Genomic DNA, 15,534 nt, shown 5'->3' on the forward strand with positions numbered 1-15,534 from the left:
AATTCCTTTCTTCCTCATTGCAAGGACATTGGTCCAATTACAAACTCCAGGATTTTTAAGAAAAGCAAACAAAAGCGCAACCACATGGCAAAGATCATCTGGCCTGTGGAGAGAGTGAATGATTAACTCCTGCGAAAGTGAGTTTTGAGGATTTTTTTATAGCGTTCAAAGGTGCTGTTTAGAAAATTTTAGCCCAGGGCAACATTGTAAGAACAGCTCTCTCTCCCTCTCGCATTCTCATGCCATGTGCTCCACCCATCCCCCCTTCCCTGAGGACCTTGAACCCTGTCCATGTGAGGAATGTCCTATGTCCAGAGCAGAGGGTGTGGGTCCCTTCCTGCCAGGCCCCTCTCCCTTGGTTCCTGCAGGCTGGTTTGGCTGCAGAGCCAGCAGGAAGGGCAGAGCCTTCCACTTGGAACCCAGGTCCTAGTCTGCTTTGCTCCACGTGTCTCTACTGTCACCTACACTGTGAGAAATTCATTAGGCCAAGTGCACAAAACATGGCCCTGTTCACCTCCAGCAGGGTGACCTTGGGGGAATTTCTCTGACTCCCTCGGCCTCCATTCAGCTCATCAGCAAAATGGGTTGATGATGCCTACCTACCTCAAAGAGCTATTGAGGGGATTAAATGAGAGAAAGCATAAAACACTCAGCAAATGTGCCCGGCACGATGGAAGTGTCCACATGCCTTGTTGGACGTCCTTTCCTTTCCGATCCTGGAACATTCACCCTCTCCTCAACCCTCCTACCGGGACGCCTCTGGGCTTCTACTTTTCCCTCGCGTTTTCCTACAGGCATTATCTAAGGAAAAGGGGACCACAGGAGCGCGGCAACTTTCTTCCCTCTCCCGTGGCCGCTTCAACCTTGCAGGGAAGGCGGGCGAGCGACCTACAGCGGCACAGATAGGTCTGTGCTGGAGTGGCCATGCCTCTCCTCGTGCAATAAACACTCCCCACTGCAAAGAGGGGCCCAGGGAGCACGGCCAGCCCTGTGGATCGGAACAGCCTTGCTGGGCACTGGGTAAGCTGTGGATGCAGGGCCCGGGTGGGGCCGCTGGGAGCGGGTGCTGCAAGCTCCCGACAGCTGGAGAGGGCCGAGCGGCGCCGAGGTCCGCAGTGTCCCGGTCTAGTCCCCGCGGCCGGCTGGCTCTGGGAGGGCGGAATTTCCCCAGGTTCGGAGCTGCGGAGGCGGGTCCGCTGGAGGGAGCCGCGGGCGCCCCCTGCTGCCCTGCACCGCAGCGCCACGGCCGCCCCGCCCCATAGATCCCGTCCTTTTAATCACCCACCCCACCCGCCCGTCCCCAGTCCCCCGCCCCCCACCCCCTGCAGCCCAGCCCGCGGAGGGTTTTACCAGGTCCGCCCTGCGCAGAGCCGAGGGTGCCCGCTTCCACCCTCTTTCCTTCTCGTCCTTACTCCTTCAAGAGCCCAAGTCCTGGGTACCAAGGGCACCAGTCACTAATGGTAGCCCCTGGCCACAGTCAAGGGCAGGGAGCATTCCTGATGCCCCTCGCATCTCACTGTGTGGGCAAACATCCCGGAAGGAGGCAGGAGAGAAGAAAGCGCAAGAGGAGAGGAGGGGCCCCGCCTGAGCGGCTGTGGCGATGGGGATAAGCGCAGGGCAGGAGCCAGAGCTCAGCTCCCTTTGACCCCTGCCACCACCCCTGCCCCAGCAAATGTCCCCAGCTGTGCCTTTCTCTCCTAGGGCAGCCTGGCTTGCTCGGCTGGTCTCCCAGGTCTCAAACGACGCGTTGGGGCACTCCCTAGCGAGCACGCAATATCCTGGGTGCTGGACCCAATACCCTAATATCCCTTTGTGCCCTGAAGAGGGAAGTGACATTTCACGTGATCACGAAGCGTTCTGCATTAGGTTGTCCAGGCGTTTCGTTCATTTACAACCACATTCACTCCCACAGGAGCACTCTCACTGGTCTTTTGCACCAGTGTTCAAGGAGTAGGTCCTGACCAGAGAGTCACAGGTTACAACGTCCAAGCACAGAAGATGTTAAGTTCACAGAAGAAGTCACACAGCCAAAAATAAAGCTGGCTGAATGAGCGGAAATGCATGGTCTAGACTCGGAGACTTTCTGCCACTATTATTCGTAGCCACGCTTGGCAGGAAGGGAGGGTGAGGGCCTGAGGGCCTTTGTTTAATGCAAAGTGTGTGGGGGGCTTACAGTCACAAAACACATGTGTTGGATGCTGGCTGACTAGCTGTATCTGGCAAACACTCTACAACAAATATGTGCCCGTATCCCCACTGGCGGTGGAGGGAGGCTGAGATGCCACCGTCGCGTCTGCAGCATGAGTGCGCATCCTGGCTTTGCCGCACCACTGCTGTGCTCTGCAACGAGAGAGGAACCAGGCCCTTCCTGGAAAAAGGCTTCTGGAGCCAGAGGTAATTCCTCTTTCTCTAAATCTAAAGATGTGATTCTTCAACCCCTCAAAATGTTACTTTGTGCGGGAAAGAGCCTGGCCCGAGAGTCAGAAGACCTGGGTTCAAGTCCAGGCCTTGTGAGGAAGCAGATGCCTGTCACGGAGGAAAATCATTCACTCCTTCATCCATTTAACCAATATGCATCGAGCACTTGCTCTGCACCAACATTGTTCTGGGCGCAGGAGATACAGCAGTTAGCAAGATAACTAACCCTCTGTTGGCACAGAGCTTACATTCTAACAGGGGACCAGCCAACCCACTATGGGGAGAATAAAGCAGGGCAAGCACAGAGGGATGGGTTGCTAACTGTTAGACGGGTCAGGGAGGAGTGGGCAAGGGATTTCTGAGCAGGGGGGCAGACAGGTATAAAGGCCCTGGGGCAGGAACTTGGTGTTCACTTGGTGTGTTTGAAACAAAACGAGAGAGCCAGTGTCCTGTCCCCGGCACAGAGTGAAGGGGAGTGGTAGTGGGTGAGGGCAGAGAGGGGAGCAGCAGATTGTGTGGGTCTTGTGAGCCATGGGAGGGAGTTTCAAGTTTTTTCTAAGAGTGATGGGAAGGTGGTGGAAGGATTAGAGCAGGGAAAACACATGATTCGATGTGCGTGTGGAAAAGACCACTCTGGCTCTTGTGTGGAGGAGGCTCTTATGGGATGGGGTGAGGTGGCATGAGTGGGTGTAAGGGACCAATTAGGAAAACCCCGCAGAGTCTAGAAAGGAGAGGAGGACAAAGTGGCCTGGCAGTGGGGCAGCTTGGTGGGTGTGGGGAGTCATACTTGGACTATATTTAGAAAGTAGAGCCAAAAGGATCTGCTGGTGGATTGAGGGTATGGGTGATGGAAAGAGGGCTCAAGGATGACTCCTAGGTTTCTGGCTGAAGCAAACAGTTGAATAATGATTCCATTTACAGAGGTGAGGGCAGGGTTGAGAGGGGAACTCGAGAGTTCAATTTGGGACATAATAAATTTGAGCAAATCATTTTCCATCCTCTCTTTTGGCCTCTGCCTTCTCAGCTATAAAATAAAGAGGATGCCCATGTGAGCCCCAGGATCTCTCTGTGGTCATTAGGGTTATTTTTCTTAATTCTTCCACATAGTCATGTCTTTTAAACCCACCAATATATTTTGAATTCAGAGAAAAGAAGTGACAGGACTCTTCTAATTCTTCTTTGGGGAGAGAAAGAGATAGAGATAAAAAGAGAGAACAAAAGCAAGTCTCCGTGTCCCACAAGGGTTCCCACCCATGCTGTTGTCCTAACAACCAGGAAAAAGGAAACAGGGTGGAGGGTGAGGGGAGTGAATCAGAGCAGAGGGCACAGACGAGAAAGAATCACCAAAAATGTATGACTGGCCAGTGTGACACTTCATTTCCTACATTTCTTAGGTTTGCACTTGAGAAGTTTCAAGGGCTTTTGAAAGGAAAAGCACTTTAGCCTTTGAATTACAAACTACCTCAAAGTTTGTGATTTGAGCCCAAATAGTCATTCAACCTGTCTGAACCTCGGTTTCCTTTACTGTAACTGTAAAGACCTCCACTATCTCTTCAAGCTAGAACATTTTGCGATTCTATGGCTTTTAAGGAAAGAAACAAATCTGAATGCATGTCAAAGTCCAAGAAACTTGAGACCTGAATGGTTAATTTTTGAAAAAGTTTTGCAAACATTTTCATTCAACACATTATTTATGGGGCACTTACTGTGTGCCTAGGGTTGTAAAGATACAACCTTGAAAATACAGATAAAAGTCCCTTCCTTATGGGGCTTTCCCTCTGGTGGTAGATAGATAGATAGATAGATAGATAGGGCATCCAGGTGGTGATAAAGCAGAGAAGGAGGGTAGAACATGTCAAGACTTGGGTGAAGACGGGATGGGGACCAGTGATACTATTTTACGTAAGGAAGTTAGGGAAGGTCTCCAGACAGAGGGGACAGCAAGTACAAAAATCCTAAGGTGAAGTCACATTTAGAGTGTTCCAGGAAGAACAAGGAAGGCAGCAGTGTGACTGGAGATGAGTGTGAGAAAGGGGAAAAGCAGGAGGAGATAGATTTATAGAGGCAGGGGCTCCAGGTCATCCAGGACCTTTGGATTTTCATGTGAGTGAGATGGGAAGTGACTGGAGGATTGTGAGCTGAGGACTGACACAGAAGAGTAGAGTATCCCCTTGAGGAGTTTTCTATAAGAATTACGTGAGCCAAGTCAGGGTGCTCACCTTTGGGGGTGGGAGCAACACGTTAGGTTGGAACAGCCTGTGAAACATCAGGTGGAGGCGGTCTGTGGGAATTATCTGGAATTCACAAGGAAGGTTTGGCTAGAGCTGTGCACCTGGACATCCTGGGATGATAGATGGTATCTGGAGCTATAGGAGTGAGTCAAGTTGCCTAGACTGCATGTGTAGAGTCTGAAGAGAAGAGAGCTCAGGACTGAGCCCTCAAGAGAGGGATGACAACATTTAGGGGTGGGCAGAGGAGGAGTCAGAAAGGAGACTAGGAAGGAGCAGAGGGAGAGGAGAGAGAGGGGCGTCACAGGAACCCAGAGAAGAGTGGTGCAAGGAGAGGTGGACTATGCTGAATGCTTCCCAGAGGTTGTGCAAGATGGGAGAGGAGAAGTGGCATTCAATTTGGCATGCAGGGTTGGGCAGAAGTGACATGTGAGTTGATGTTTGAAGTTTCCAGCTGCCTTGGGTCGTGCTAAGTAGCCAGTAGTATAGCAGACTAGGTATTCTGGATGACTCCCCTCCACCTGAAAGAGCTAAAATGCTGGGTTACATATATATATTTTTAAAACCATTATAAATGTCTCCCGGAGATAGAATGAAAGTAATAAATCCATAGACTTCGGAAATGAAGTAGAACTAGGAACCCTGGCAGGCGAGTGAACGAAGCTCGCTTTTACCCTGAGGGTTGCTGACCCTTAGAGATCTGGACCTTTCATTGGCAACTGTGCAAGTCTAGGGGACAAATGAGATCATCTAGGGCCTGCCCCAGGTGGGAAGCCTGATAGTATTTTCCTGCATAAATCTGGACCTCAAAAGGCTGTATCCTCAGAATAACGGTGAACAAGGAATAAATGTGCCATGAAGAAGGCGACTAGCTTGCCTTGACCTTGTCACTGGGTGGAGGGAAAAGAATCCTCCCAGGATTCCGCAGCCATGAGCTAGCCTCAAATATTTTCTGTCTGAATTTAGCTGTCTGTTGGCCTGAAAAATCTCAAGCATTTAAATTTAATTTAAATGGCCTTGGGTTTGTAGTGCTCTCAGATAACTGGCAGAATTAAAAAGAAATCCTTTCCAGGTACCGCAAACAACTTCAATCCAGACCTCAAACAATTCTCACAGGTAAAGTTTTAAGAAAAAATGAACAGTTCACCTTAAATATTTACAAAACACACAAGGAAACAAGCTCTATGACTGGTAATCAGTAAAAACAAACAAACAAACAACAGACAGCAAAACAACCAGTCAAAGATTTCAGATATTTGAATTTCAGATATGGAATATAAAACAATTATGTTTAGTATGTTTAAACAAATTAGAAGAGAACTTAAAAACATGAGCAGGAATAAGAGATTTTAAAGAGTGAACAGGCAGGCTTGAGAAACAGGCCCAAATGAGAACTGAAAATAAGAACTGTAACACTAAAAATTTAAGACTCAGTGGATGGATTAAACATTAGCCTAGATGCAGCTGAAGAAAGAATTAGTCAACTAGAAGACAGATCCAAAGAAATTATTGAGAATGCAGTTTTGAGTGATAAAAAGATGCAAATTATAAAAGAGAAGATAAAAGTATAGAGAGTGGAATGATAGAGTCTACTATGCATGTAAATTGGATTTCCCTCTAGAATGGAATATAGAGAGAATGGGAAGGAGGCAACATTTAGCATTAAATGCTGATAATTTTTCAGAAACACTGGAAATAATTCCTCAGACTCAGGAAGCCTAACAAATCCAAAGAAAAAGAAAGATGGGAGGTGGGAGGGAAGGGAAGAGAGAGAGAGAGAAAAGAAGAAGAAGGAGAAGGAGGAGGAAGAGAAGGAGGAGGAGGGGGGAAGAGATGGGGGAGAGGGGGGAGAAGAAATTAAAAGCAGCCGGAGAGAAAAAGCAGACACCCCACAAAGAAACACCAAATAGTCTAGTGATTGACTTGTCAAGAGCAACACTGAAGCCAGAAGAGAGTGGAAAATACCTTCAGCGTGCTGAGAAAAATTGTGTGAACCTAAAACAAAACACTCAGAGAAACTCTCTGTCAAGAATGAAGGTGAATAAGGACAATTTCAGACAAGTAAAAACAGAGAGCTTACTCTTGTGGACTCTCACTATAGGTCATGTCAGAGCATACAGTCCAGGCAGAAGGAAAATGATCCCTAACAGGAAGTTTGAGATTCAAGGAGTGGTGAGTATAGAGAGTGGCAAATATGTGAGTAAAATAAGAAAATAATAATGATTATTTGTATTATTTATAAAATGATAGTATAATATTATTTTATACTGTAATATAAAGTTATAATATTTTAAAATAATATTTAAATATTTAAAATATTAATTAATATTTTATACATATTATAAGATTTATAATATGAATAGATAATAGTATATTATAATACATGTATAAAATAAAAATAAAATTTCTGTTTTACATATGTGTGTGTATGTGGCAGCAGGGGGGATGGCCAACAGGTGAGAACCAAAATCCTGGCTCACAGCAGCAGGTGCTATGAGACGGGGAATGGCAGGAGCCACGCCTTCTAGGTTCCTTGTTAAAGAGGAGAGTAAAAGTGTTGGCTAAACTTTGACTCTAGAGTTTAGTCTATATAGGCTTTGTAACCATTAAAAGGACAGAGATAGGATACGAGCCTTCCAACCTAGTAAGGGGGGAAAAGGAATGAAAAAAAGAAAAAGAAAAAAAATCAAGGTTTTAAAAGGCCAGAAGGTGAGGTGGGAGGCAGAGGAAGACATGGGTCAAGTAGAAAGTAAATGACAAGAGACAAATGAATCCAAATACATTATTCACCGGAAGAGACGCACACGGACTAAGCATTAGAGTTGCAGATCTCAACTGTCAGATGGGATTTTTTAGAAAATCCACCATTTACAAGAGACAGTTATCAACCACACAGAGATACAAATAGGTTAACAGTTAAAGGATGGTAAAAGATATAAGAGGCGACAGGGACGCAAAATAAAGTGGTGTCCCTATATTAAGACCAGACAAAATCAATGTTTAGGCAAAACATTTACAATAGTTTAAAAAAGGTCACTTTATAGTGACAGAATCTTTAACTGGGAAGATGTAAAAATTCTAAATCTGTATGTCCCTAATAATATCATCTCAAAGTGTGTTAAGTAAAAGTTTGACAGAATGATAAGGAGAAATTGAAAAATCCACACTCAATGGAAGATTTAAAAATAACTCTCTCAGGACTTCCCTTGTGGCACCGTGGTTAAGAATCCACCCGCCAATGCAGGGGATATGGGTTCGATTCCTGGTCCGGGAAGATCCCACATGCCGCGGAGCAACTAAGCCCGTGCACCACAACTACTGAGCTTGCGCTCTAGAGTCCACAAGCCACAGTGACTGAGCCCACATGCCACAACTACTGAAGCCTGTGGGCCTAGAGCCCATGCTCTGCAACAGGAGAAGCCACAATGAGAAGCCCACGCACCGCAACGAAGAGTAGCCCCTGCTCGCCGCAACTAGAGAAAGCCCGTGTGCAGCAACGAAGACCCAATGCAGCCAAAAAAAAAAAAAAAAAAAAACCTCTCTCAGTAAATGTTGGAAAATGCAGCCAAAAGGCAATTTGTGATACATGGAAAATTTGAGCAGCGCATGATCCAACTGACATTTCTTGAACATTTATCTAAACTTTCATCCCTTCTTTGTATGACATAAAATAAGGAAGAAATGCTAGGCTAAAAAGCTGACCTCAAGGGGTATCAGAGGATTGAGGCCTTTCAGACTTTCTCTGACTATAATTCAATTTAGTTAGAAATCAGTAACAAAAACATAATTAGGAAACACAATGAATTTGTAAATAATACTTTTTAAAAACTTCTAAGCACCTCATAATTCAAAGAGGAAATCATGGCTGAAATTAGAAAATAAATAGAACTGAAAAAAGATGAAAACACAATATACCAAAAGTTGTTAAATTCCACTAAAGTGGTATGAAGAGGAGATTTATATAGTTAGAAAAGAAGAAAAACTGAGGATTTCTGAGCTAAGCATTAATTTAAGAAGTTATAGAAAGAACATCAGGATAAACCTGAGGAAAGTAGAGGGAAAGAAAGATATGAGCAGAAATGAATGAAACAGAAAACAAGTATACAATGGATAAGATCAACAAAACTCACAACTGATTCTTTGATAAGTCTCTAACAGATTATCAAGAAAGATGTGTACAGATGCATCAGAGTTTAAATAGATAATAAAATATTATGAACAAGTTTTGTCAGTAAATTTGAAAACTTAGATTAAATGGGTAAATTTCTAATAAAATACAATTTGATAACACTTGCTCAAGAAGAACTAGAAAACCTGAATATCCTTTATCCCTAAAAGAAAATGAATAGTTTAAAGTCTTCTGACAAAGAAAACAGAAGGCCCAGTCGGCATCTTAGGTGAGTTTTACCAAACTTTCAAGAATAATTTATGCATGAAATAGAATAGAATAGAAAAAATAGAGGGCACTTCCTAAACCTGGTGAAAGGCACAACTATAAAATTTTAGAGAACAATATAGGAGCATATCTCCATGACCTTAAAAAAAATGAATGGGAAAGATTTCTTAAACAAGACACAAAATGTGCTCCGTTATGGAGAAAGTCACTGAAAATTCACCTATGTAAAAACGAAGAATTTAGATCAGTGTTATCACTTCAGAAAATATGTTGACATTACCTCATAAACTTAAACACACATTTATTCCTTGAACCTGAAAATTCACTCCTATGTATGTACCCTTAAAAGACTTGAGAGCATCAGAAGACATATATAAAACTGTGCATAGAGACAGTTCAAATCACTGAAACTATAAACAACCCAAATGCCTAATTGCAGTAACATAAATATATAAAGTGGCATAATCTTACAGAGGAATATTATACAGCAGCTAAAAGGAACACACCACTCCACATGCATCCACATGGGAGAGTCTCAAAGGTGTACTGTGGACATAAGAAGCTAATCAGACAACTTCGTTCAGGATGGTTGCATATACATAAAGCTTAAAAACAGGCAAAACTAAAAAGCCAATTGGGATGTACGCAGGTCACATTTTTTAAAAAATGATTTCTGACTGCATCTTTATCAAGAACAGTATTTCTTTTATTTTCTTTTAATAAATTTATTTATTTTTGGCTGTGTTTGGGTCTTTGTTGCTGCGCATGGGCTTTTCTCAAGTTGCAGTGGGCGGGGTCTACTCTTTATTGTGGTGCGTGGGCTTCTCATTGTGGTGGCTTCTCTTGTTGCAGAGCACGGGTTCTAGGGGCACGGGCTTCAGTAGTTGTGGCATGTGGGCTCACTAGTTGTGGCATGCGGGCTTCAGTAGTTGTGGCTCATGGGCTCTAGAGTGCAGGCTCAGTAGTTGTGGCACACAGGCTTAGTTGCTCCGCGGCATGCGGGATCTTCCCAGACCAGGGCTCCAACCCGTGTCCCCTGCATTGGCAGGCAGATTCTTAACCACTGCGCCACCAGGGAAGTCCCGCAGGTCACATTTTGTTGATTCTAAAATTTACTTTTTCACCTTTTAATCTCTAAAATTAGGATGCATCTCGTCCTCTAAAATTAGGATACATCTTATAATCAGTGGTGTTTTGTAATTACCCTTAGCAGCACTTTTTCTTTCTTAGACATGAAATAATAATGCATCTCACAACTGTTGGGGGCTTAGGTTCAATGAAATATGATAGGTGGTAGAATGAAAGAAAAGCAGCAGAATGACTAACCTAAAATTTGGGATCACAATTACCTATGTTCAGGGAGAGAGGGGGCTAAGGAACGGAAGGATCACCTAGGAGAATTCTAAAGTATTGGCAAAATGTTATTTTTTTCACCTAGACAGTGAGTATATTGGTATTTGTTTTACTATAATTCTTGAAACAGTTTAGACTCTCGCATGTATGGTATTTTTTACAATTAGAAAAGTGTGAAGAGGTAAGGAAGTGGAGACACATGTATAATAATTCGGGAAGCTGGATAGAAAGGGAGGAAGAGAGGCAGGTGGTGGTTGGGGTAGGGTGTGGAGGATGCTACAGGGAAGACGGCCCTGAGAAGCTGGGGGGCCAGCCCATCACACATGGAGAAATCAGGAGAGATATTCCTCTATTGCAACAAGAGTGACAAAGGAAAAGATGGGTTTATGGAATATGTGGTGTATTTGGGGCATGTTTTCCTTGTGATGGTTTCTAAGTTCTTTGTGAAGAATTTATCTGTGGGGTGGTGGTAGTTATCAAATGGACAAACGGACATGAGGAGTAGGCATCTAAAATGTTACACATTTATCCCACAGTTACTCCACGCCACGTCTAAACGAAGAGTTTTATACATCCATTGCTCTATTTATTCCCCCCATCAAAGTAGTGAGGTATATATTCTCTTATGATGTATTCATTTCCCAGGGTCGCCATAACAATATACCACAGACTTAAACAGCATGGCTTAAACGACAGAAAATTATTTTCTCACAGTTCTGGAGGCTGCAAGCCCACGATCAAGGTGCTAGCCTTGCTGGTTTCTCCTGAGGCCTCTGCTCAGTTTGCAGATGGCCTTTTTCCTTTGCACCCTTGCCCAGGGTGTCTCTCTACCTCTTCTTCTAAGAAGATCAATCCTATTGGATTAGGGCCCAAACCCTAACGGCCTCATTTTAGCTTCATCACCTCTTTAAAGGCCTTAGCTCTAAATACAGTCACATTCTGAGGTACTGGAAGTTAGGGCTTCAACATGTGAATTTGGAGGCTGGGGGCCACAATCCAGCCCATAACAATGCCCATAAAGAAATGGAGATTTAGGGAGGTTGAACAACTTGCCAAGGGCATGCAGGTACAGTGTAAGAGCTGGGATGCGAATGCAAGCAGATCAATTGCAGTCTCTGAATGCCAACGATTCCACTGAAGAACAGTCTGGGGCCGAGAAGAGTGGAGATGCATGAAAAAAGGCTTTTGGAGAATTAAAGAAAAAAAGCTTCCGAATAAAGGAGTACTATTGTATTATTAGACTTTCAGAGCTGTGCAATCTGTCCCAGGAAACAGAATAGATGAACTGTCCTCTCATACACTCCCTTTTTAAATCTGAGTTTAATCAAAAAGACTATAGTTTTTGACCAAAACGGCAGTAAAGGCCAACAACTCAGCTGAAGTCCTCAGTCCCTGGTTCCCGTTTTGGAGAAGCCCGGTGTAAATTATGAGCTGAGGAGGGCGACACCTGCTGGGCTCTGCGGTGCATGGGTGGGAAGCTGGCTCTTTTCATAGGCAGTCCCCCACTGCTCTCTGCTGGCCAGCAGTTAGGAACACCCAGGAATGTGCAGACAGCCCTACTTCATTCAAAAACTACAAATCCATAGGGAAAGGTGGGAAGAATCTACTGGAATCAGACTGTGGAGTATGTCAGTCCCACTCCTTCCCATACATATACATACATTTCAAATCAATGGTACAGTCAACTTTCACTTGGCATTCCATGACTGTGCAGCTGTTTTAAACCTTGTGTCAGTTGTTTTCATCATTAAAAAATATATAACTGCCACCTTCTCAAAAATGTTTCCCAGGATCCAAGAATATGAGAATTTGAATGCAGGTTTTGATGACTTAATAAAATATTGGTTTGTTCATGCTTTCATGTTTTCAAAAACTATAGACTGATTGTAAGTTTGTTCAACATTTTAAAACCATGATCTCCTATGTGATGGTCCAAGGACCCCACCACTTGGTTACACTATTTTTGTAAAAATAATTGTCTTCATTTTCATACGTGACTTTTATTTTAAAAAGAATCAGCAATTCTTGCTTCTAGAAATTATTTATCTGGGGAAAATGTTCTAAGTAATAAAGGGTTCCCTTGAATTGCGAAGCGTAAGTAGGTGCCAGAAGAAACTACGGCTCTCCCGAGAACGCCTAGAATTCCTGGTGTGTGTGTCACAGGATGTGTGGCCTCGAGGACCTCGGTGAAATTCAAAAGGAGTGGACTCAAGGGCCTTCAGTGTCCCCATCCTCGTGTGGGTCCCCAGACCCCCTTTACACAGTGGCCGGAATGGGCATTTAAAATGCAAATCAAATCATAATACCCTTCTGCTTCTGGAGAGGTCAAACATCACACATCTGATTTTAGAGTAAAATACAAATTCCTTACCGGGTTTACAAGGCCAAGCGATCTGGCTCATGCCAGCCCCTCTAAGTCTGCCCTTGGCCCCCTTTTCTTCCCTTTCAGCTGTTTGCATTTTCATCCTTCAAGGATCTCTCTGTGGCTCTATTTCCATATTCTGTTTCTTCAGGCCACTTGCTACAATTTGTAATAATCAAATGTGTTTATCTGTGGTTCATTTCCTGTCTTTACCATTAGGCATCATCTGCATCGGGTGAGTCCCTGCCCACCTTGCTCTTGCTGCATCCCCAGTACCTAATGCGTATATATTTATCAATGAATGAGGAAGTGAACCGCTAAGTGAGCAAAGGAAGGAACTGAGAGGTGAGTGACACCAAAGTCATTCCATGCAGATCACAGTACCGAGTTCATTCCATAAATAGAAGGACGTCTCATCCCTGACCCACGGCATGGGAAGCAAGGAAGGGCAGTCACTGGGGTTGCTGCGCTCTCATCTTTGACTGCACTAGTCATCAAAACCACTCCTGCCTTCTCAGAGAACACCAGGCAAGCAGGCAGATCCACAGTTTAGGAGAACTGGAGGGCACACGGGCATGCGAACCCATCAGACGTAATCATTTAATCAGTGGTGTAGACACTGATCCTGAATGCCAACACCAGCCACTGAACCAGCGAGGAACACTCTGTGTGGATCCAGCACCTTCCCCTTGAAAGGGCAGCAGCACAGTCCATAGGCTCGCAGCCCTGCTCTGAGGGAGGCATAGGAACAGTCCCATTTTACAAATGGAAAAATAATGAGCCCGTGGTCAGTGGGCTGGAGAACCACTCGTGGGCAGCAGGCTGATGCCTGACCTTCCGGGGGTTCTCTCTACATCTTCCCTGACAGACAACCAGAGCCTGAGCAAGGGAAAATAAATTCAGAACTGTCATCGGTTCGGAAACTATGGCTCGGGGAAGCCTGATGAGAGCCGTCTCCCAAAGAGGTAGCTAGTGGTGGCAGAAATGCTTGCTTGGCTGCAGGGAGGCCTGGACCAGACATCTTGGGGCACAGGTTTTCCCCCCTGAAGTGCTGCTGGGTTGATGGAGTTTTCCTCTGCCGTCCGTTGCTTCTCTCCTGGGCAGGATCCTGGCCTCTGACTGAGGAACAATCCACAGAGAGTGAGGTCAAGCTTGAATGAACTGTCCAAGAGCGTCCCACGCAGGGCAGCATCAGGGCAGGCTGATCTGGGGGTTCTGCAGGAAGAAGGCCAGCTTCTGGGCCAGGGCCCCCAGCTCGCCTGAATTGGCGTACCGCAGGAGGTTGCTCTTCCGCACGAAGTAGTGTTTCAGAAAGTGCTGGCTCACGCACTTGTGCAGCTTCCTTACCAGGCGCAGGAACGCTCTGCTGAAGACCCGCCAGTCCTTTGGGTGGGGATACTTCTCACAAGTCCAGAAGAGCACTGTCTGTGGAAGGAAGAGGCGGTGTCAGACATCGTCCCGGTCTATTGAGGAGAGTGTCTTCAGGAACGTTCCTGAGCCCACGTGGCCTTGGAAGGAGGAGACGGGAGCCCCAGGGGCAGGCTGGGTCTGCCGTGGATTTATGATCCCCAGCCTTGGACGGGCTCTCAGCCTCCTCGTGCTGGTCTCCTATGCCTCTTTGGTAATTTATTCTCTCTCCACTGGCATTTCCAATGATCACCACTCTCCTAAAATTCACGATTCCCCACACCTGGCAGATGACTTTGCCTCCTTTACAGGGAAAATGCCTTGTGCGTGCAAACCAGCCATCGTTCCTTCATTTGGTATCTTCCTCTCTGCATCCCCCTAGCCTGGGAAAATCCCTCTGCAGGGCTGGGATCTCCCCTTCCAGCAACTGTAAATGATTGAGTTCCTTCTTCCTCATTGGCTTTTAAATCTATCAAAGCTCTCCTGCTCCCCAGGTGCCACTTCTCCCTCCTGCCCTAACTCTCACCTCTCTGCAAATCCAGGTTTCTGCAGAGAATCATCTTAATAATTTGTCATTTCCTCTCCTCTGATTTCCTGCCTTAACCCACTCCAATATGGATTCTTCTGCCATCAGTCCTCAAAGGCTGCTCTCCTTAAGGTCCAGTGATCCCCATGTTTGCTAAACCCAGCAGGCTCTTTCCAGCTCTCACCCTACCTGACCTTTCAGAGGAATCTGGTTCTCTCATGCATACCCTCACTCCCGAGCCATTCTTCACTTGGCTTCCAAGTGGGTTTCTCTGAGCAGTGCAGCTACGCCTTGGAGCACTCACCCTCCACCTGCCCTAATGCTGGAGTTTTGGGGGCTCACACTAAGTATAGATAACTTGCTATTTCTTTTCTCCAGTTCACACTTCTCCTCTGACCTCCTTACCTGGTATCTCTTGGCCATCTGAAAGTTATCTCAGTCCATATGTCCAAACTGAACTCCTGGCCCTCCCCCACATACCTCATGTGCTCCCAGGGTTGTTTATCCAGCCTGTTACGCAAGACGCAAACCTAGGAGTCATTCCCCTCCCTCACCACCTCCAATCAAGTCCTGCCAATCCTGCTGCCTGCGTATTTTTCAATCCACCCGATACGATCACCCTCTCCCACCGTGTCTCGCCCGGACCTCTGCCACAGCCTGCACCTCTTCTTGTCACCATCCAATCTGTCGTCATCCACACTGCAGCCAACGTGATCTCTTTGAAATATAAATCGGTCTATGTTTCTTCTTGTCTAAAATACTTCAAAGTCTTCCCATTGTTCGTTAATTAAAAAATACCATCCTTAGCATGGTTTAGTTGACAAGGTTTGGTACCTCCCTTCCT

General features: G+C 45.5%; 1 protein-coding gene across 5 annotated transcripts in view; it reads right to left on the reverse strand.

Annotated features, from left to right (window-relative positions):
* MAB21L3 (mab-21 like 3) overlaps positions 1 to 15,534 on the reverse strand; it is a 47,109-nt gene that overhangs the window by 12,062 nt on the left and 19,513 nt on the right. For 4 of the 5 annotated variants that reach the window (XR_004527689.2, XR_004527688.2, XR_004527690.2 and 1 more), the window contains exon 6: positions 12,767 to 14,182. Coding sequence is in view for 1 of the 5 variants with exons in the window: in XM_033861291.2 (XP_033717182.1) it covers positions 13,949 to 14,182 (234 nt within the window). In the remaining 4 variants the exon portion in view is untranslated. Of the gene's footprint in view, positions 1 to 9,326; positions 14,183 to 15,534 lie in introns of those variants that run through there. The other variant, XM_033861291.2, reaches the window with a different exon arrangement.

Source organism: Tursiops truncatus, chromosome 1 (genome assembly GCF_011762595.2).
Source record: "Tursiops truncatus isolate mTurTru1 chromosome 1, mTurTru1.mat.Y, whole genome shotgun sequence".
Lineage (NCBI taxonomy): Eukaryota > Metazoa > Chordata > Mammalia > Artiodactyla > Delphinidae > Tursiops > Tursiops truncatus.